Source organism: Typopeltis vanoorti, chromosome 6, assembly GCF_054136105.1.
Source record: "Typopeltis vanoorti isolate ZY-2024b chromosome 6, IOZ_Tvanoo_1.0, whole genome shotgun sequence".
Lineage (NCBI taxonomy): Eukaryota > Metazoa > Arthropoda > Arachnida > Uropygi > Thelyphonidae > Typopeltis > Typopeltis vanoorti.
Genome location: NC_143554.1, coordinates 66067995 through 66089876, shown reverse-complemented (window position 1 = coordinate 66089876; position 21882 = coordinate 66067995). Strand labels below are relative to the sequence as shown.

The following is a 21882-nucleotide window of genomic DNA, read 5'->3' as shown; positions in this document are numbered from 1 at the left end:
AAAATAACCCGGCGGAAGACCAAGGTATAGGTGGATTGATACGGTACAAAGTGCCTTAGTCGATAGAAATATAAGATCTGATAATGTTGGAGTCTTGACAAGTAACAGACTGATTTGGAGGAAAATTGTAGATAGGAAGTTCGTAATGATGTGAATTTTTGATGTAGTACTATCGTATCCTGTACAGCCCTTGAGGGTTGTTGTCAGGAATTTGATGATGACATGTTGTGTATTCTAAAAATTGAAGCTTGGATATTATATAAAAAATTCGAAATATTTATTGTAAACATATATACAAACAGAGGCAAATTCTTAGTGCTTCACTATATCTCTCCAAGGAGATCCTTATACAATTAAAAGTAGTAAATTAATTTCTGCTATTCTAAATATCAGCATTTTAATACATACAAATAGTTGAATGACCATTCTAGAATTACTCTGATCTCAATAATATTCTCTCATACTCTTACTGTTAAATACAATTCTGAGAGATAACATTAAATACTTCATAAAACAATCTAAACATAGCATTCAGCTAAAAGTTCTGTAATTTCAATTGACTACATGGAAACTTCTTAATGCAATTTATATCTTTACCCTCCTTTATTTATTTCATTTCTTTATTGTTTCCACTCATTTATCCATTCAGTTTTATATTTCAAGCTCTTCAAAATATAATGAAAGTTAAAAGCCTCATTTAACTATTTTACTTGCATGCATCTTCTTTCAGCAAACTTGTTTCCTTAAACACCTCTTTCTTTCATTTTTCTGAAGTAGACATGAAGACTGCATTAAGAAGACGGTTCCCATTGCATTTTCAATAAAATGAATTATACTGCAGATTCCATATATCACTTGCCTTTTATTAAGCACAAAATATTCTCATATACAAAGGCTTTGTATATTTTACTGCCCTTCAATTATTAACTTCACAGTTCTGTATCCTTGGAGAGTAATTAAAGATGCATATAAAAACTTTTACAAGATTAGAGAACTAAAACCCGGTAGTTTATTAGACCTTTCTGGCTCTTCTACCTTGCTTGGCTACTATTTGCTACTTAGTATTTTTTTACCCAGTGACAGATCTTCTAAAAACATCAACTAATGCTTGTCCATTACTGAGATTCAAAGTGAAACTCAAGTGGCACAATGGCTGTTGTTTCTGTAGTGCTCGCATGTTGTACAGTAATAGCGACGTATACACAAAAATGTAAACAAACATATACAATAATATACATACAGTGTTATTTTCATGTTACTCCTTAAAGATAACAACATATGGTAAGCAAGATTAATATTTTCATAACTACATTTAAGTTTTTTTTTTTTTATATTGCACTGCTTAACCACATGGCAACTTCAGTAATACTAAGCATATAATGCATTACTAAATGCATGAACACATACATACTGTATATATATTTTTAGATTTCTTTATCATATAACAAAACATTTTCCTCGTTGAAAATTTTCACTGAGCATATATAAAACTGTAAAAAATATGTACATAATAAGCAAAACATTCATGAGATTTTTACAGCAGTACAACTGTAGCTTATGCTCCTTGGGCTCATTTTTGACTAAAAGCTAAGCTCACTTTCCTTCCACACACTTGTCAACTAAGACAAAAACACGAGATATTGAATGATCTCCATCCTCCTTAAAACAGGTAGCAGATCAGTGGTCCCTGCTTCATCTATACTGTGTCTCATTTTGGGTCACAACCAGTGGTGATTTTGTAAAACAATAGGTATCAGTATTCATTCTTTGTTAAAACGAAAAATTGAAAATATAAATATATATGAAAAGAAAACTAAATAATTATTTACTGATATTTTACTTCATAGTGTGATAATGTTTTTTAGAATAAGAACAGGCAAATCATGAGAACATATACGATTTACAGACAATATATCTTTGTGGTTGTAGGCAGTGGATGACATCAGTTGATGGTAGTAGACAGTGAGTTGTAATGGAGTAATATGTCCTCCAACAATGAGTTTGATTCCTTGAAGTTGTCACATAATAATAATAAAACAAATACCTATGTTAAATTTTTAATCAAAAATTTTTATAGCAAAGTTACATCATTGCTAACTTATTATCAACAATTTTTTTCCAGATTAGCCTGTATCTGTCAACATTCCAATATTATCAGATCTTATATTTCTGCCTTCTAAGGCACTTTTTAATGTACTAATCCACCTACCAATGTTTCTGCCTATTTTTATTGTCTTTGTCTTTTGAATTCAGATTTTCACACCAAATTTATTACAGTAGTTACTCGAATGGGTCAGGGAATCCTGCAAACTTGGCCTGGATTTGTTTACAAGTATAACATCATCTGCATAAAGTAAAGAGCTGAGATTAACATCTCCAATTTTGATATCAGATTTAATACCACTTTCCTTCATAATATGATCCATATAGAAGATGAATAGCAATGGAAATAATGTACACCGGACTTAACATCAAACCATCTTCTTATACCTTCTTCATTTCTAACTGCTGGTTTACAACTCAAATAGAAACTATGTATTGCTTGATGTAATGCCATAATTAACCCCTATAACTAGAGCGCATGAAGAGTTTCCTCTTGGTACCTTGTCATATGCCTTTTTCCAGATCTACAATCTTAAACGCAGATCCTTGTTATATTTCCATGATTTCTCAACTATTTGTCTTGAAATGAAAATCTAATCTTGACAACCTTTCTTTGGCCTGAAAACAGCTTGTTATTCCACGAGCTTTTCCTCCACAGTTTTCTTAGTTGTTTCTCAAGAATACTTGCATAAATCTTACCAGGAACAATCAGTAGAGAAATTCCTCTGTGATTCTCAGAGCTTGAGAAAAAGATGGGTACTATGAGTGCTCTACTCCAATCATTTGAAATTCGACCCTCTCACCAGGTCTTCTGAATTACGTAGTGTAGCCACTGTGAAACTTTTATACCATCATATTTTAGCATTTCTGTTTAAATATCATCCATCCACTCCAGCTGCTTTTCCACATTTCAGGTTTGTGATAGCATTTTTTACTTTGTCTACAGACATGTATTCCTGATGGCATTCTTGTTTTGTTGTTTTCTAGCACTTGCTGTCACTGCTTGTTACATTTAGCAAATCTTTCAAAAAAATTACTCCATGCATTAAGAATATCTTTATCCTCAGTTTTCATGTTCTCTTTATCATCTCTAATTCCTTTTACGTCACTCTTTCCTCCATTTCTGAGCTTTTTCAATATCCTCCAGAATATTTTACCACCTTTCTGATATTTATTTTTGCAACCAAAGTCTCTTTGTGACTTTTGTTTAGCTAATTTTGCACAAAGTTTTCCTCTCTCACATTTTTCTCTGTATTCCATAAGAGCACGAGATGACATACTTGCCAGGAACTTTCTGTATGCTTCCTTCTTTTCTTTGACTGCCTCTTCAACTTCTTCCCACCATAGAGTTGCTGACTTTTCTATCCTTACAGATTACCTCACCATATGTCTCTCTGGCTGAATCAATCAGTTTTCTTCAGGGTTTGCCACTAAATCTCCAAGGTTTGGTTCTTGTTTTCAAACTCTTTCAGCTTTTCTTGAATAATGTTTGTGTATTTGATTGAGTCTACAATTCACATCTGATAGCTGTTCAACTTTGAATCAGTTGAATGGATGACTTAATGTGTGAACACTCTAATCTTGAAGACCCGAGCACTCTAATCTTAAGACCACATTTCCTGATTCTCTCCTCATATGCATATCTATAGGCCTACAGGAAGTGCACATATGAGGAAAGATCCAGCTGTGCATAACCAAGATGTTAATAATGGTAATCTCATTCACATGTAGCCTGCTAGCAAACAGCAGATGCAGGTGGTTAAAAAAAAAAATAAAAAATAAAAAAATAAAAAAAAAATTAACATGCCAGTAGAAATTATAGGAGTACCCATAAATTATATATAACTGTAATTGATGACATAATTTTAATGGTATTAACAACACCAAACGAACTATTTTATAAAAAGATGTTTTATTAACTGCTAATATTTTGCAGAATTTCAAATCTGCATCACCAGAGCCCAACACAGCATGCATACGCAACAGTGAATAAGTGAAACAATACAATTATAACGGACAAAAGATTACCTATTTTGGTGCCATCTAATGTTGTAAAAAAAAAAAAAAAAAAAAAAAAAAAAAAATTGACAGCTGTGTGGGACTTACTCTTAAGATAACATTCTCTCTTTTGGCAAATCAATACAGCCACATTGGTTCAGGTTAGGAGAATTCTTCATAGCCATGGCTGACTCAGAAAATAATCTTTCGAATATGTAATAACTTCTAAATAGCACATTAGCTTTCTTCCTGTGTGGAAGGGTGTCCAAAGTGCGGTCTGACAATCTTGACTTGCCATAATAATGGTAGTGAATGTAATTTTTTTGTTCTTCCAGGTGGATAACAGATCTTCCTGTCTGCCCATAGTAGGCCAAGTCACAGGGAGCTTAATACACTATAGAGTGTGCTAGAGGGTGAAGTTTATCCTTAGGTAAACTTAAGTAAAAAAGGATCAGTGTTGCTAATTTAACATGAGGTTTGAATGTTGTGAAAAGGCCATGTTTCATCAGTTCTTTGGCTATCTTTTCTGATGTAGCTTTGACATAGGAAATAGAAATGGTAATGTTGTGTTCCTGTGTATTAGGGGAAGGAGGGGGTAATGGGGCTATGTAGTATTTTATCTATTTTATAGGAATTGTAGCCATTGGCCGAGAATGTATGGCAAAGATGTTTGAGTTCTATGGACAAAGCTGTATCGTTAGAACAAATGGTTCTGGCTCTCTGTGTAAGTGTTTTTGTAATGCCATAATGTAGGACTGGATTATGATGTGATTGTTTATGTAGATATCTTCCTGTCTGTTGGTTTTTCTGTAAATGGAAAAAGAGTGATCCATCTGACAGGCAGGCGAGTAAAGTGTCAAGAAAAGATAAACAGTTAGTAGATTCTTTTTCTACTGTGAAGTGGATTTTGGGGTGTTGGCTGTTTAGGTAGGTGACAAACACATCCAAAGTATCTTGTCCATGGGGCCAAATGTCAAACACATCATGAACCTAGTGTAACCACACTAGGGACTTGTATGTAGCTGTGGTAAGTACTTTGTTTTCTAAGTGGTCAATCTTCTTCTTCTTCTTCTTCCCTTTCCCCTCTTTTACCTTGCTTTGTCAAGTGTTTTTTCTATTCATTTAACCACAAATGTACACAAGGATAAGGTAGTTAGCCCCATGCCTCCCAGTGTATCCTATGTCTGTAGAAGCATTAAGTTCTCAAGCCTGGTTTGCCTGCTTGCAGGATCAAAAGAGTGAAGCAAACCGTAACAGTTTTCTTCCACTATGGACTGTAGACTAAGTCCTTGTGCACCTCTGAAGTGATCCAAGCACAGTGACATCTTTTTAAAACAAAGTTCTCTGCAGGTTATTCAGTTATTAGAAATAACTTATACTAGTTGAAATGTTTTATTTCCAGTTGTATGTTATGGTCTCAAACAAGCAATAATGTGATTCAAATAGACTCACCCTAACAGTGAAGTACATGCATCCCATTTGTCCTATTTCTATAGTTCAGCATTTCATTCAATCATAATGGAAAAATTTTACCCTATGTACTGTTGTAAAGTTTGGCATATGTAATATGATTGTAGTTGTTCTGGTGGCATAATGCCCAAACTACCAACCTGCATGTAAGAGTAAAATATGCAAATAGAATTAATCACTCTGTTTTAACAAAGATAAAGTTTACTAAAAAGTCCAACCAACTTTTATGAATGACATACTAATTATAAATTTCAAATTTCTTTTATGCTTATTTTGATTCTGCTATTTGAATCTCCTTCTAGTGAAGGGGGGGAGGGGGACTTTATCATTTAGCATTATTCACATTTCTTTATTTTCCATTGTAGGCTATGCATTCCTTAAGAGTTTTGGCCAGAGTTTCAAACAAAACAGTAACAGAAATTATGGAACCTCATAAAGATGTGTTGGCTGATATGATTCCACCGAAGAAACATCTGCTTCGACACCAGCCTGCCAATGCTCAGATTGGGCTGATGGATGGAAACACCTTTTGTACTACCCTTGAACCCAGGCTCTTTACTTTTGGTAATTCTTTCATACTGATCCTACTGATATTTATGTGTTGAATTTACTACCTACTACTACTTATAGTATGTATACTATTTGACATACTAAGTCATTACAGTAAGTAGTAAGTCATTACAGTGCAGTTAACGTTTCATAAATATTCATTTTATATATATATACACACACATTGAGCATTGATTTTGTAATATACTAACTGAATATTGGTCCACAAATCTTATAATTTGAAGGACCACAGACTGAAAATTTTTGATAATGAAAGAAGTTATAAAATGTGGTTATGCTAGAAATCAATCTGTGCAAGGCATTTTATAGTATTCCTGTATTATAATATATTCAGATAACGTTGATGGAAGAGTTTTTTTTTGCATACCTTTCCCTGAAGAAATGTGATAATGTAATTTTTCATTATTCTTGTAATTCATATTTCTTTCTTTTACTATGACAAAGTAAAGATCTGCTAAATTTCATTTTATCATTTTTTTTAAAACTATTATTATTAACAGAGTTTCAAGAAGTCAGATTTGCAAAGAATAATGCATTTGTTTGGATGAAAGTGTCATCTGCACTGGGAAGAAAGTCCATCTTGTTCACACAACTACAGATGATATACTTCTTCAGGAAGAGCTTGAAGTAGTTAAAGAGAGGAAATCTCTTCTTGAGTGGAGAGAGACTTTGATGGTTTTAAAAAAAGGAATAGGTGGACAGTGTACAACATTTTTTTGTATTGAGAAATGAAGCAAGCAGGAATTTTGGAAGCATTGAATTTGACTTTCCCCATATTGAAGAATAGTAATAGTATTGATCAATATTTAAGGAAGTGGTCATGGATATTCTTGAAATTTTACCAGTAAGAGTGTGATGGGTGGAGAAAACTGGAGAAGGTAGAAGATCGAATCTATTAACAAGCATCTTGAAAAGCTAGAGCTCTACTCATGAGGAAAACAATATGAGGGAAGAGGGTTTCAAAAAAAAAGGAGTGGATGGAATGAAGAAAGGCGTTCATTTAGTATCCCGAGAGTGGAGCTGAATGTGGATATTTCCAGCAGCTGCTTGATTTCTTACATGCTTAGCAGACAACAGAAGTGGCCAATTCAGCATGTCTATAAAAGCACCTATAAAAAAGGCAGAAACAGGACCTATGAGAAAATTATTGTAGGGAATCTGTGTATGTCAGAGAGACAGAAAGAGATGGAGGATACTCAAAGTGCGAGAAGAATATTCCGAGCCTCATCAGATTTGGAACTTATAAATATTAGCAAGAGAGAAACAGTGTTTCAAACAAAAAATAATAAAAAAAAAACAAACTTTTTTGGAGGCTGAGGAGGTTATGAATGTGGTACATGAAAAACTCGGCCCAAGAAGAGAAAACTAGTCTTTAATAGAAATTGGTATGTTATCAAAAGTGAGGGAAACTTTGTTTTGATGGTACTGAACTTCACTAGATCTTCATTCCACATAAAATGGCAAGAAGATTAATTAGTGTTTAATACTTTGAAAGATCTCAAAGTTTGAATCATTGGGTTGTGCAAGGTTTCTCAAAAGAAGAAAAAGAAGGAAGAGTACGCTCATGATCAGGACTATGGATAGGGTTAGAGATATTAGAGAGAAAGTCATTGATGTATAGGAAAAAGAGTTTTGGTGAAAGTGCAAAAACATAAACACTTCAGTATTAATAATAAAATCTGATAAAATGAAGGCTTCCAATGACATGCAATTAATAACCAGAAATGAAATTAGCAGTCTGATTACAAAAGATAGGAGTGAAACCATAAGGTGGTAGCTTGGTAAGAAAAACTTGATGCCAGATATGATTCAATGCCTTGAAAATATTAGAGAAAGCCACAGTTTCCCCAAATTTTTCCCATTTCCTGTGTCTAAAGGTGAGTTAGATAAGCAAGCAGGTATGCTGTGAGGTAGGGTACAACAATGGCAGAATCCGTCTTGGTGATCACTGATTAACTGATGGGTCTCCAGGTAGTGGAAAAGCTGGTTGTTAATGACCCCCTTTCCATCTTCAAGTTTTGAACTGACAGCAGCGGGAAAATAGATTGATGACTGATATTTTCATCAAGTATCTGCATGGGAGATACCTGATGAGTATAATAACTTATATGGGCAATACCAGAGAAATGTTAATTCTGGAGCATAAGATTTTAGCAAAGCTCTTGAGATGGTATCCTTCAAGTTATGCTAAAATCTTATGCTCATCAGGGCTCTTGAGCATTTTTCTGATGTCCTTCTTACGAACATTCAGAGCAAGCATGCTGTTTGTGGAGTAATGGAGTAGATTTACCTTGGTGAGCTAAACAAAAGTTGGAAGAAAAGGATAATGTCATGGCATGTGCTTTATCTTTAGCAATTGTTCTCATTATTCTGTCAGAATGAGAGGGGGAGAGGGGGAATTGTAGAGCCCTAATCGCATTATGAGAGCTCAGTGCAGGCCGAAGGGAAGCTTAATGCATTTAGCCCATACAAATGTCCTTTAGATTGATAATTATTTTATACATGATATAGGCTGTGTAGTGTCAGCTGAGTGAGAAGGCAGAGTTTTAAACTTAGGCCATTGAATGTATGCTGAATTTTTGTATTGAACACACATATGTGTTCAATCATTATTTCAGTTATTTTATGAGAGTAATCCTTGTATCAGGAGAGAAGGCACAATAATTGGACCATGAAAACATAAAAAAATGCTAAAGTTTTTTGCTGTAGGCTTCAGATTTTGAATGGGATGGGCGACTTCAAGATCATTAGGGTGAACTTATCAACCAAGTCATTCCACACAGACAATATGATGATCAGAATATAAACAGAGAATGATGATCATCATAAGAGAGAGAGAGATTTCACTATGGCATTCCTTGAAAAGACATTCATTCGGAAAAGAGCACATTGAAACAGGGAAAGCAAATTTTTTTTTTATTGCTTGGGGACCACTATCTAACAAAGTATATGACATAAGATTGCAAGTGATAGTCTGAGGAATTAATAGTAAATAAATATTCCATACTTCCTTTGTTTGGCAAGAATCATGTAATTTTCACCTATGTAGTAGCCAAGCAGGTGTATACTCCATTAAGAAGAGAGGGATAAGTGGAATTCAATAAATGGGATTAAAAAAAAATAATTTAACAAAGGAAGAACATGTGCGAGGTTTCTTTTCATAAAATTTTTGCCTAAATTTCAAGGACATTGCATAATGAAATTCAAATTAAACAACTAGCACAAGTCCAAACTTATCTAACCAACATTTCATCATCCCTGCTTCATTCCATATATCTCTGCTCTTTGGGAAAGCATGGGAAAGACTGTTTTCACCGGTGATTTTAATCCTCAGCTATTCAAGACACACACATCAACAAATTCCTTTTTTCTCTCTGTATATCCCTCCTGGCTTCCCCCCCCCCCCCCCCACAGGCCTTTTTAGCGGTTGATGTGTGTGTGTGTGTGTGTGTGTGTGTGTGTGTGTGTGTGCGCGCGCGCGCGTGCATGCACGCACAAGAGAGAGACATAACAATTTGTCTCTGGCAGGATATGTGAAAGAAGAATAATTTCACATAATGGGGATAACTACTATAGTCCATTTTTTTTCTATTCAGTTTGGGCAATGAGGTAAGATTTCTCAGCTTTCTTTGTACAGTTGTTCTCTAAAAAAAATGGCTTTTTGTAGAATCTTGGTCTTTTTTCTAAAGGATCTGATTTGCGATGATAGTGTTAAATTGTGAATGAAACTATGTTGTGTAATTTATTTTTTTTCATTCACATTTAACATTGCTTATTATGTATTAGTCATAATTTGTATAAAGATTATTTATTGTTCCTTAATTAAGGATTACTATTTAAATAATTATTCTAAACTTAACCTACTATTAATTTGTTAAGCAATAATATGTGCAGAATTTATAATAACTAAAATATATATATGATGTAACGAAAAGTATTATTATAATTAATTCTATATGTAATGAAAAAGCTGAATAAGTAGCTCAAATATTTTGTTTATTCTTATTTGTGAAAATTTAATGTTATGTAATCACTTATGTAAGAGTAGCGTGTTGTATTACATTAGCGAAATATTTACGTTCATGCGTTGTCATGGAGACGCATGAAATAAAGAAGCACGAGTCGAAGAGTGCGTGACCTTAGAACCAAAAAGGAGAGGAAAGATATTATATAGAGAGATAAGATTTTTAATTAGAGGAGAGAGGAAGTTTTTGCGGAGCGGGAAGGAAGGTAGGATACAAGCAAAGGAAGTGGAAGAAAATTATAAGTTCTCTAGGGCAGAAATTCATGAGAATAATGTTTAGAAGTGAGCCAAAACATAGTGAATCATATACTTAGCTGCAAGTTAAGTCAGCTGTGTTGTAAAAGAAAATTAATGCCATATCCGGATAAATAAAGAACTGGACATTCAATGAAAAATTCTGATTAGTTCCAGTTAGTCTAGGATTACGTCTTAATTCTATGTTGCCCTGAGAAGAATTATATTGAAATTAACTAGTTTGAGAAAAGTAAACAAGGAAAGATATCAGTGCCTTATTGATGTGTTTTTTTTTAGTGAAGCGGAACTAACAGTAGTTCAGTTAAATCGTTGGAGAATTTTTATTAATGTGTTCCGCTAACGTGAATAAGTTAATTCATAAGTGTGCTCACAATTAATTGATGTATTGAAGATTGTATCTGGTAAGAGTAGTCATACTTGTTTGTTTATTCTAACATTAACATATCTTCGAAGTTCAAAGTCCGAAATAAGATTGCTTGGAATATTGTCTACCTTGATTAGTGCCTGCTGTGAATTTAAACATTAAGTACAACTGATAGATATGTGCAGACTGATCAAATGAGAAGTTTTGTTTTATTAACTTGAGTTAAGAAAACTTGTAATTTTGAAGCTGTGAATTGTATGTTAAAGTTTAGAACATTGAATTGGAATGAGTGACTTAGCAAGATGTATTAAGTTATTTGTATTGTTTCATTTAAAGGTAGAATTCTTGTATTTGTTATATATCATATATTAAATGTTTTATTTTGTTAATCTAAATATTGTGTTTGCCTGAATTCCCTTTTATTGCACCATTCATAAAAAATTCGAATCTTGCGGGTGCCCCAAGTAGAATAGTAAATAATTCGGCCTAAATGAGAAGACTGCTAACTTAATTAAGAATTGATCCTACTGTTTTATATAGACTAATCTAAAAATAGGGTCGCGCAGTATAATTATAAATTTCCCTACTTTTGGATCGGTGATCAATTTGCAAATTAGTTGTTTTATTAATAAGAGTGACTTGAAACAAGATGGCAGATTAGAACACAACATGAAAATAGAACGTCACGACAATAGCATGTTCAGCAAGTCCAGATTGTCCAAGAACATGGAATCTGATGTATTCAAGATATTCTTAACGATGAACAGGCACAGACCTGCCAGTGTGACCAAAGTATGATAACCGATTATTTTAAGGAATTCAATAAAAAAACACCAGATGGGTAAAAGTTGGAAATTTATCTTTTTCAGAGCCTAGAAAGGAAGAAAGTTTAATCAGGTGAAAAGTCACATTGAGTTCAACAAATTAGATCTAAGTAGTTTGGTGATTTTCTCAGAAATGCCTTAGATATAAGGGATAGTAATAGGGTTGACAACTTCTTAGGCACCAGGTGATGGAGGAACCCAAGAACTGTTATTGACCTTCTTGGCATAGGACTCTGTGAAGCTTCCATAGATGCCTCAATAGAGCAGAATGAGTAAGTCTGATGGACGAGAGTCTTAATGGTGCCAGATATTTGACAAGGACAGTGATGAGACAGCATGGATGTGAAATCTGCTGTGGGTTTTCTTTCAAAAAATGAAAACTGAAGACTGGGAAAAATAAGGAAGTCTGAAATGAAATATGATGTGCCTTTTCTGCTACAATAGTAAACTGTGTGTGAGGGTAAACAGCTTTACTTTTTGTAATGAAGTTCAGATAGGGATCATGCCATACTGCAAAACTATCATCCGCATATCTGTACCATAAGCATGAAGTAACTAAAATTGTATCGGGGTATAGTATGTTGAGTATAAAAACGATTGAGAGAGTATCATTTGCAGAGCTAGGCAGCTATATGAGGAGAAATAGGAGAAAGAGAGCAGGTGATTAATAGTCTAAACTGCTAATACAAATATAAGATTGATTAGACAGAAACTATTATCCAGGAAATTGAATGGAAGAACAAACAACCATTATCCCTGAAAGCTTCTTGGCAGGTTATAATTGGTCGGGGGGGGGGGATTTTCAAGAAGCTCTTCTATTCTTCATATGACAGTATTTGTCATATATAAACATGAATGATGCCAATGTTGGGAACTCATGCAGCGAGACTTCTGAAGGGCTAGTATTAATGTATTAATTTGTCTTTGCTGTACCTATTAAAACAAGAACATAAAGAATACCAATCCAATAATAATTTTTATTATTTGCAAATATCTCATTTCAGAATTTAGCCATCAAGTATGTTAATTAGTGGATTTCTGAATAAATGCTTTAATATTCACATATCAAAAAGTTCTTGGATTTCTCTTCATAAAAATTATTGGCGTAAAAATGACTGAACAATAATATTAATAACACTTTTATATCCTACAGTTTGCAATTCCTATTTGAAACATTACCATTGCTGAGTGTTTTGATAATTTAAAATTTAAAAATTATCAATTATAATTTTGAATTTTAAATTTAATAATTTTAAACTTCAGCTATTCCATTTCATTTATACTGATATTTAATTTTATATCAGAATACTAACCTAATCTTTTAACTTTCTTTGTAGATTTAAGTGTTATGGAACATAAGAATTTTTTCACAGAATTAGCAAACTTATGTGAAGCAGAAGATACTGCACTTCTTCGATATCCTTGTTATAAAACTGTAAATAATTTAGTGCCTTTACGTAAATCTGCACTTCATGCAGTAGCATCTATGAACTACATTCCTGTCCATCGAGAAAAGATATTTGCAATTTTGTACAAAGCATTAAACTCAACAAATCCTGAACTCCAAGAAGCAGGTTTTGAATGTATGAAGAAATTTATATCTGGATTTCAGATAGATATGGAAACGGTATGTTAAGGTTATTATTAGTTGGTTTATTTTTTATTTTATTTTTGCATTTCATCTCTTCTACTTCCTGTTTATTATAGAAGCATTTCCATATGTGTAAGCATTTATAAAATTTATGTAAATATATATTTGATTTTTAATACATTATAAAGATTTTTGGTTTCTTTTAAATTTTTCTGCCATCTACAAATGAGCATAATTTTAGCTGCCAGTTAAGATAAAATGGTGCTCTTTTGAAGGTCACTCTTTAGCATTTCTTTTAAAATAATTTTATATAAAAATGTTGGATGGATAATCCAAAAGTGTGTTTTTTAGGAATGGATTGTTGTGAATGTGTCAGAATGCATACTCCAATGGAAACGAGTATGGCATTAGGAAAGATATGCAAAAGTTGTTGAATTAGATGAAAAAGAAAGAAAGAAGTGAAAATTGTTAGTCTGTTGTCATGATATTACAGGAGTTAGCTGAATTGTAGAGTTGATTGCTAATGAGTCAGTGACAAGATTGTGTAAGAAAAATAGTGTGCACAATTTGGGATAATTTTGATTGTTGAAAGAATTTATCCTTTTGTTGGATAAATTTCTCCATATTTATGAATTAATAAAGAATGCATTATTGTATATTCATTGTCTCTCCCAATTTCATCTCATTTTAAAAAAACAGCTAAGAAAATTTAAAAGAAATAGATTTCATGTTGATAAAGGCAAGCATCCCAAAGTCATTCCCCTCACTTTTGTATATGGTTTTAGTTACAAACCCAATAATCCTCTTTCGAATCTGCAAAACCATGTTTGCTATTCCTTAGAAGCTCCAATTTAAGATTTTTCAATCATGAAAAAGAGTTAATGATTGTGCAATAGTAGCGATTTTCTCAATTACAGTCATTGAGGTTTTTTTTTTTTTTTTTTTTTTTTTTGTTTCATAGGTGACATTTGTGCTTGTGTTCACTCTGATAAACCCATGTCAGAGTTTTCAATTTATAATCTCCTCTTTGTTAATCTTCTTTGGCTAAAAATGTATAGATTTTTTTCCTCCATTCATCACACTCATTCGCTGCCCCTGTCACCCTTCTGCTGATGCCACCAACCATTCTGAGCTTTGATTTCCTTTCTTTAAATTTTAATTCCTCCCTTAGTCCAACTTCTGTAATAGTGATGAAGCCCAAGGTTATTCTTGTTATCTTTAAGGCATTTGATTCTCACTAAGGCCTGTCATCTTCACCATATGGTCTGTTCTAATTTCTACAACTGGGTTGCCACCTTCTTGCAAAAACAGTGTTACATGTGTGTGGTGGTGATATGACTTTATCCTCGGACTTTAAATTGATGCTAGTGTTTCTCAATGCGCTGATTTTTCACCTACTCCATTGAGTTTTCCACCTCCTTTTTTATAATTTTTTTATTCCATTTTCTGCATATATTTTCATCATGTTCAGGTCACTTTTTCATCAGAATAGCCTTACTTACTTTCATTGAAATCTGTTAAACCAGTTACAACAGCTATTATATAGTTCATCTCCACACTTAAACAAACTTTTTCCACCTCTTCATTTCTTCTTTCTACTGCTGTCTTCTGGTGTATTTCCTAAAGAGTGCAGTCCATAAGTTTTAAAACGTAATGTTAAGAAGTTTCTCCTCAGCTTTCTGCAAGTAACTAATGCATTATAAGTGGAGTCACATTTGAATAAGCATTGCCACATATGAAAAAAAAAAAGAAAAAAAAATCCTAGAACATTCAACACCCTGTGCACCTTTTCTTAACTAGTTCTCCACTTGACAATCCTGATTGCAAACTTTCGTGTCCTTTTTTTTTTTACAGATCATCCTTCTCCCAGCCAATTTCAGCCTTGTATTTAATGTCACTACAATGGTCTCAATTTGGAATGACTGTCTTTATTTCTCTGCATCTTTTCCATGGCATAATTTATTATTTCTCTCCTCATGCAAGAGCAATTGCACCAATCAAATAACTGAATTTATTCTTTGCTTTGAAATGAATGAATGTCTTTATTCCCCACTTTGCTCAACCCCCCCCCCCCCCAATCCCTATTAAGTCCTAGTTCTTCAACAAATGTGCAAAAGCAGCCTAAGAAAAAAATTCATCATTTAGATTTGTTGGCTCAGGTTAAAAACTCAAGCTGCTCACCTTACATCACAGAAGGTGTGAAATATCAATAAGCCTATACTTTATTGCTAAGCAAATGGCAGCCGGGTCTCTTGATTACTGCTGCACCCTATTACATCTCTTGCTTATATCCTAATGAACAATGGTAACATCTTCTGAAGAAAAAGTAGTCCTTTTGGTATCAGTGATTTTCCCCCAACTCTTGTTTGTCAAGTCAAAACTACGACTATCTAGGCAACTAAATAGGCTGGCCTTTTTAAAAAGATGTCGGGATACAAGAGTAATACCGAACTGCATTAAAATGAAGATCAATTTCCATTCCAAAAAAGCACTCCGTATATATAACCGTGCCAGCCTGGCATTACTATGCGAGCAAATCGCCTCTACCCGTACCACCCTCTCAGTGACGAACGCCGCCATTGGCTCCTTACATTCAGAGCTCTCCACCATTCTTAACCATGAACTTTAGTCGATTCTCTCTGGCATTTCGGAAGCCTCCGCACAGAGAGAATTTCAAAAAATAAAAAATAAACACGTCAAGAAATATAGCAACCTGGTTAAAGATAAACCACAACCACAAATTCAACCGCTCCAGACAGTAGTAAACCTCTCTTCCAAAAGGCTCAACGACGATGCCGTTGGCGCCCTTTGCCTTGGCCGTAATTTTGCTGTCGCTCCGAAGGAAGTGCCGGTGCTCTAGGTTATGGTTAACATCGAACGGGGGATCGGTCGCTTACCATCGGAGATTGCTAACAACATCAGACTTGACGTAGCTAACATCCTCGCCTCCAAAAAGCAACTTATCGTATGCCCAATGCATGGCTCTCCTGAAACTACGCGAATAAAAAAGTATCGTCATCACCAGAGCGGATAAGGGTAATGCCACAGTCGTTCTTAATACCAGTAAATACAATCGTAAAATGAACATTATCCTCTGCGATTGCGCTACCTACATCCCGCTAGAACACGACCCCACAATAACACAAGTTAAGAAATTAAAAATCTTACTTAAAAAAGTAACCTCCTGGCCCCCTGAAGTCACGAAAAAACTTGAGCCTTTCTGCTCCTGTCCCCCCCGAATATACGGTTTACCAAAAATCCACAAACCCAATTCCCCACTCAGACCTATAGTAGATGCCACCAATGCAGCTTGCTACAGACTGTCTAAACAGCTGGTCAACTCTCTGGCCCCCCCTAACCGGAAGGTCCACTTCCTATATAAAAAACTCGACCCACTTTAAAGCCCTCACAGAAAATTTAACCTTGAATAATGCAGACATATTGGTAAGCTTTGATATCTCCTCTTTGTTTACAAATATTCCCTTAACTGACACCTTATCTCTCTTAGAAAACGTTTTTCCCTCTGACATCTTAGATCTCTTTTCCTATGCCATTAACTCTGGGTATTTCTCTTGGAAGAACAAAATCTACAAGCACATAGAGGGAACCCCCATGGGTTCCCCCCTCTCACCCCCCCTTGCCAATTTCTATATGGAAGATTTCGAAAAACGAGCCATAGACTCAGCCCCACTCAAACCTTCTATCTGGCTAAGATATGTAGATGATGTGTTCTCTATTTGGCCTCATGGCCCAGACACGTTAGACTCCTTCCTCAGTCATCTTAATAGCCTACATCCAAGAATCCAGTTTACTACGGAAAAGGAAAAGAACAACTGTATATGCCATCACCATACCCTACATCCGTGGCACATCTGAAAAAATAGCCAAGATACTAAAAAAGTACAACCTACACACAGCATATAAGCCCTACTGCAAACTTGCTACCGTTCTACGAAAGATCAGCTCCCTCCTCTCTCGCTGCCTGGAGTTTACAAAGTACCCTGTTCCTGTAAGCTGGTGTACTTTGGACAGACAGGCAGATCAGCATCCATCTGCCTGGAGGAACACAAGTCTTACATCTGTAAACACAACTATGGCCATTCAGGCTTGGCTGACCATGCTCCAACATAGGAAATTCAAGAAAGAGAGACTTTTCTTAGAAGCAGCAGCAGCTCTCAGAAACCAACCAAATCTTAATAAATACGGTTGCATTAAGCTTCCGAAGATTTGGGAAACACTCATCACCAGAGGTCCCACCTTACATTCCAGGCCACCTACTACCGCCCTTAGAGGGCGCTCCACCTAGACAGGACTTTAGTGTCAACCATGTAGTTGGGCTTAGTATTGTAAGATTTGTGTGTGCATGTTACATTAATTGTTTTTGTAATCCCTGTAGATGTCCTAGTGACTAGGACGAAATATAGGAAGTATTAAATTCTATTTTAATTCTTTTTGAGTGTTGTAAAAAAATCCATTAAGCCTCCAACATGACACCTACTTGTTGATGTCCATGTACAATTCAGCTCTACCATATTGACCCATATTCTCACTCTCTTGTTCCATCTTTCGCTGTTTTTTGTAATGGCATTCACTAATGAACACAGGCTTCAGCTTTCTGAGAAACTATTATAGATTCCATCTTTCTGCTTAACAACCCCCCCCCCCCCCCTCACACACACAGAACTGTCCTGTTCTTTATTTTGTCACCTTTCATGTGTAGGGTGAATATTTAAAAAAAAAAAAAATCATTTTTCTATTTTTCATTATGAAATTGCCTATTTCTCATGTCTCTTAATTTTTGAGATAGTTTTGACATGATGTTTAATCGTCTAAGAGATCTGTCTACTATACCTTTTGTTTTAAATATGAGTGTGTGTGTTCAGTGAGAGTGCTGAAGCACTACTGCATTAGCTGATCTTTATCTATAGTGACTGGCATCTTTACCTAAAATTTGAAAACTTATTCTTATTAGATACAACAGTTGTATCGCCTCTTGCAATCTGTTCACTGTGTTACTCTAGTCTTCAGCTCGTATCTTTTGAAATCCATTATTGTTATTCTTCCTGTTTGTATAATTTATTATATTCAGATGAAAATATTTGATTTCATAAAATGTTATTCAATCTCATCTGGTTACATGTTTCATTTGTTTATTGCACTTTGTTCTAAGTGCCATTGAAAAACCTAGAATATTAAAAAATTAACACCACCTGCAATTAAGAAGCCATGCAAACTTCTGTAAACTCTGTTGTCTGCAGTGCCATTGTAATATCTTATTGTGTGTGGCCATTTTTATTCCTTAATTTTTTCTTAGTATTCCCCCAAACGGTGATGCTGCTGGTGAATAGGCTAACTCACATGTACAGAAAACTATCTCCTATGCTAAAAGAAATTAGGAAAATCTATTTGATTAGTGACTGCGCCACCTGATTTCTTCACGTAAAGCATTGGAGATATGTTGTAGCATCTGCAGGATATAGCTAAATTTAATTGCGGGCTTAATTAACAGTCGTGGCAATTCCCCAAATTCCTAGCATATAGGTTCGAAATTTTTGCGAGTTAGTGCATTGTACAAAGATCAGGCGAGATTCTCTGTTAAGTAAACAAAACACATTTATTGTATCTTAAAGTAATCCTACACTATTATACACTTGTCATACAACTTCTTACTAAATCTTACCTTGTATTTCAACTACTATCTATCATAATTAAATTTCCCATTTACAGTGAGTGGAGATTCTCATATTATACAATTCTGGCTGTCACTGTCTCTAACTTATGCTTTGCTAACATTCAATTTCAAACTTTGCTATCTGCGACAATGTGATTAGCCTAGTAATGTTATGTCCAGTGGACTCACAATCATTCTTCTGTACTTTACTATTAATATAAAGATTTCTACTCACAGGTCCTAATAGCACATGAGATCCTTGGCTGTTTCTGATTACTCCTCCGATCCGTTATGTGTACTGAATTTTCACATTTGGTGCTCAGTAGGTATCCTTCCGTAATTCACTTGTGGGAGCAGCGGCACATTTTTGCCGAAGGAACTAGGTCGCCACAAAGCATCCTGCATTCGGTGCATGATGGAAGTTCCCTTACTTGCTAAACATCGTAGAAACTTCCACTTCTTCTCTAGGGCTCCCCGTTTCTCCACAGGTTGCGTACCGACAAGTCCAAACGGGCCTGTGGACTGCTGCTAGATGACCACGAAAGAGTGAGAGATCTTGTTCTTAAGGCCCCCTATATATGGTTTTCGGGAGTTCCATGATTCAGGATCAGAGACCCCTGAATATCCTGCAATCACTCTGACATCAGTGGACTTGACCTTCAATGAAGGCGGGAAACTTCCTTTCTCGAATGACCTTCAATGCTATTGTTCGCTTTCAAGTCCCATACACAACCCTCTATAATACTTTTACTTAAAGTAAAACTATTTCAATAGTAGGCTATTTTTACAATTTTATTTTGATAAACATACATAAAGTGCACAATTTGAATATTTATAGTATTTAATATTTTTATGAACAGTTCTGTGTTACTCTTTGTGCCAGATACCCGTATGGGTTTACAATCATTATAGCAATGTGTAGTTTTGTTATATTTACAAATATTTAAGACTCTCTGTAAAAGTTGATGCCTAAAAATTAAGATCTTCTATTGCATCGAATTTTACACTTCATATACATAACTAGTTTTTCACTGTATTTGTACACACATTTCTTTTCCAGAAATAAGACACTCATTATAAATAAGTGATTATTGTTTATTGACTTGAAATACAAATTTTTTTGTTTAGGTTCAAAGTGCTATTCGACCATTGCTTTTAATGTTGGGAGATTATAGATCATCGAATCTCAGCATAATTCAACGTCTTAGTTATTTGATTCAGCTATTTCCAAACATTTTTAATGAAAAATTGTGTGAACAGTTGCTGCTGCACCTCCGTAAGTGGTTGGAAGAAGCTGCTGTTGCAGCTAGAAGTTTGCAGCAAAGTACTGGCAATAAAATGAAGACATGTGCTGCCATAATGAACATATTTCATCAGGTAACTGAATAAAATGATATTCATTAACAAAATTTGAATGATATTAAATTAAACTTAGAAAAATATTCGACTAATTAAGTTTTGTAATGCTTATTGGGAGTTAGTAAATATGCCCAGTTAGTTTTATAACATTAATTTATGTTAAGTAGTTAATTATTTGATTTTAATTTCTGAAAAAGTTTGTAATCGAAGTTATCCCACTGTCTTAGATTACCTTTCATAAACATAAACGATTTCCATCTCACTGTTACATTATTTACTTGCCCACAGAAAGCAGTTTTTCACACCAGATCATACCAGATAAGCAGTAACACTAAGACATGATATATAGAAATATTATATATCATAACTTAGTGTTATTGCTTATTATTACTGCAGGTATAAGGCAAAATGGTATACTATTATCAATTCAAGAAAAGTGATATTAAGTATTGACTCTGGTCTGTATTCTTTGTACATGATAACTGGAGAGTATAACAAAATTATGTATAGTTTTGTTATCCTTTAAAATAAATCCATTGCTTGTGTTCACACTTGTCATATTAAATAATTGTTATATCAAATTTAGTCTAGAGCAGTAGTTTTAAAACTTTTTCAGACTGTGACACACTTGATAATACAAATTTCTATTGCGGTAATACAGTACAGTCCTTGTTTCTTGATGACTTAATCATTTTCATATTGCTGCTAGTCGATTGGTGGCACTTTAGTTCAGCATTTGCAGCAAAGTATGGCAATGATACATAAATATTTCGATATCAGACTGGCAAAAGTTTTCATATAAATCAAATCGTATAAATAGGCAAAAGTGTCCCAATGTATAAAAGAGGCTCAATGGAATTTGCAAAAAAAGCATTCTCAGTATATCAGAAGATGCTCTGTCTACACTACTACTACTACATTTTTTGACAACCTAATTGTGTGAATAGGGATTTTCTGCATTGGCCAACATTGAAAGTAAGAAACAGGAACAACTTCTTTCTTTTGTTTAAGAATTATCGTTGTTTGTCTGTGATTCGACCCCATATTAAACAATTGTGCAAAAGTAAACAAGCCCATATTTCTCATTAAATTATAAAAATGTAATTATTAACTCATTAATTTTAACCATTCCAGTTTGTATTACTTAAAATTTAGTTGTTCCTCTTGTATTAATAAATTGTGTTGAAAATATTTAATACTTATTTTATATTTCCTTTTATTTTACCATTTTAATAAAAATACTTTTTGTTGTTTTTTCTTGTGGCTCGCCCTTTGAGAAACATTGGTGTAGAGCGATAATGAACAAGAAAAAAATGAAAACTGAAAATAGGCAGGAAAAAAAAAACGAATAGCTTTACTATGTTCGTGTGTTCAGCACTGTATTTTTGGTAGTAAGCTTTCAGAATCAGTGCAACATTTTATTTACTCAAGCATAATTGTTAATCTAGGGGGTAAGATCATCAGTAGTCTCATTTGGCATTATATAAGTAATAAAGACATACAGGAAAATTTTGATTAGTCAATACAATAGCCTGTCATTACAATACATTTAAAATATAACAAAGATGATACACGAAATATAACACAATGTTAAAATATAACAAAGATGATACACGAAATATAACACAATGTTAAAATATAACAAAGATGATA

General features: G+C 34.2%; 1 protein-coding gene across 1 annotated transcript in view; it reads left to right on the top strand.

The window, feature by feature from the left end:
• Window positions 1–21882, top strand: part of Nipped-A (Transcription-associated protein Nipped-A) — a 936100-nt gene that overhangs the window by 428897 nt on the left and 485321 nt on the right. Inside the window, exons 31-33 of the mRNA XM_090393977.1 lie at window positions 5937–6135; window positions 12946–13235; window positions 19999–20247. Coding sequence (XP_090250103.1) covers window positions 5937–6135; window positions 12946–13235; window positions 19999–20247 — 738 coding nt within the window. The remainder of the gene's footprint in view (window positions 1–5936; window positions 6136–12945; window positions 13236–19998; window positions 20248–21882) is intronic.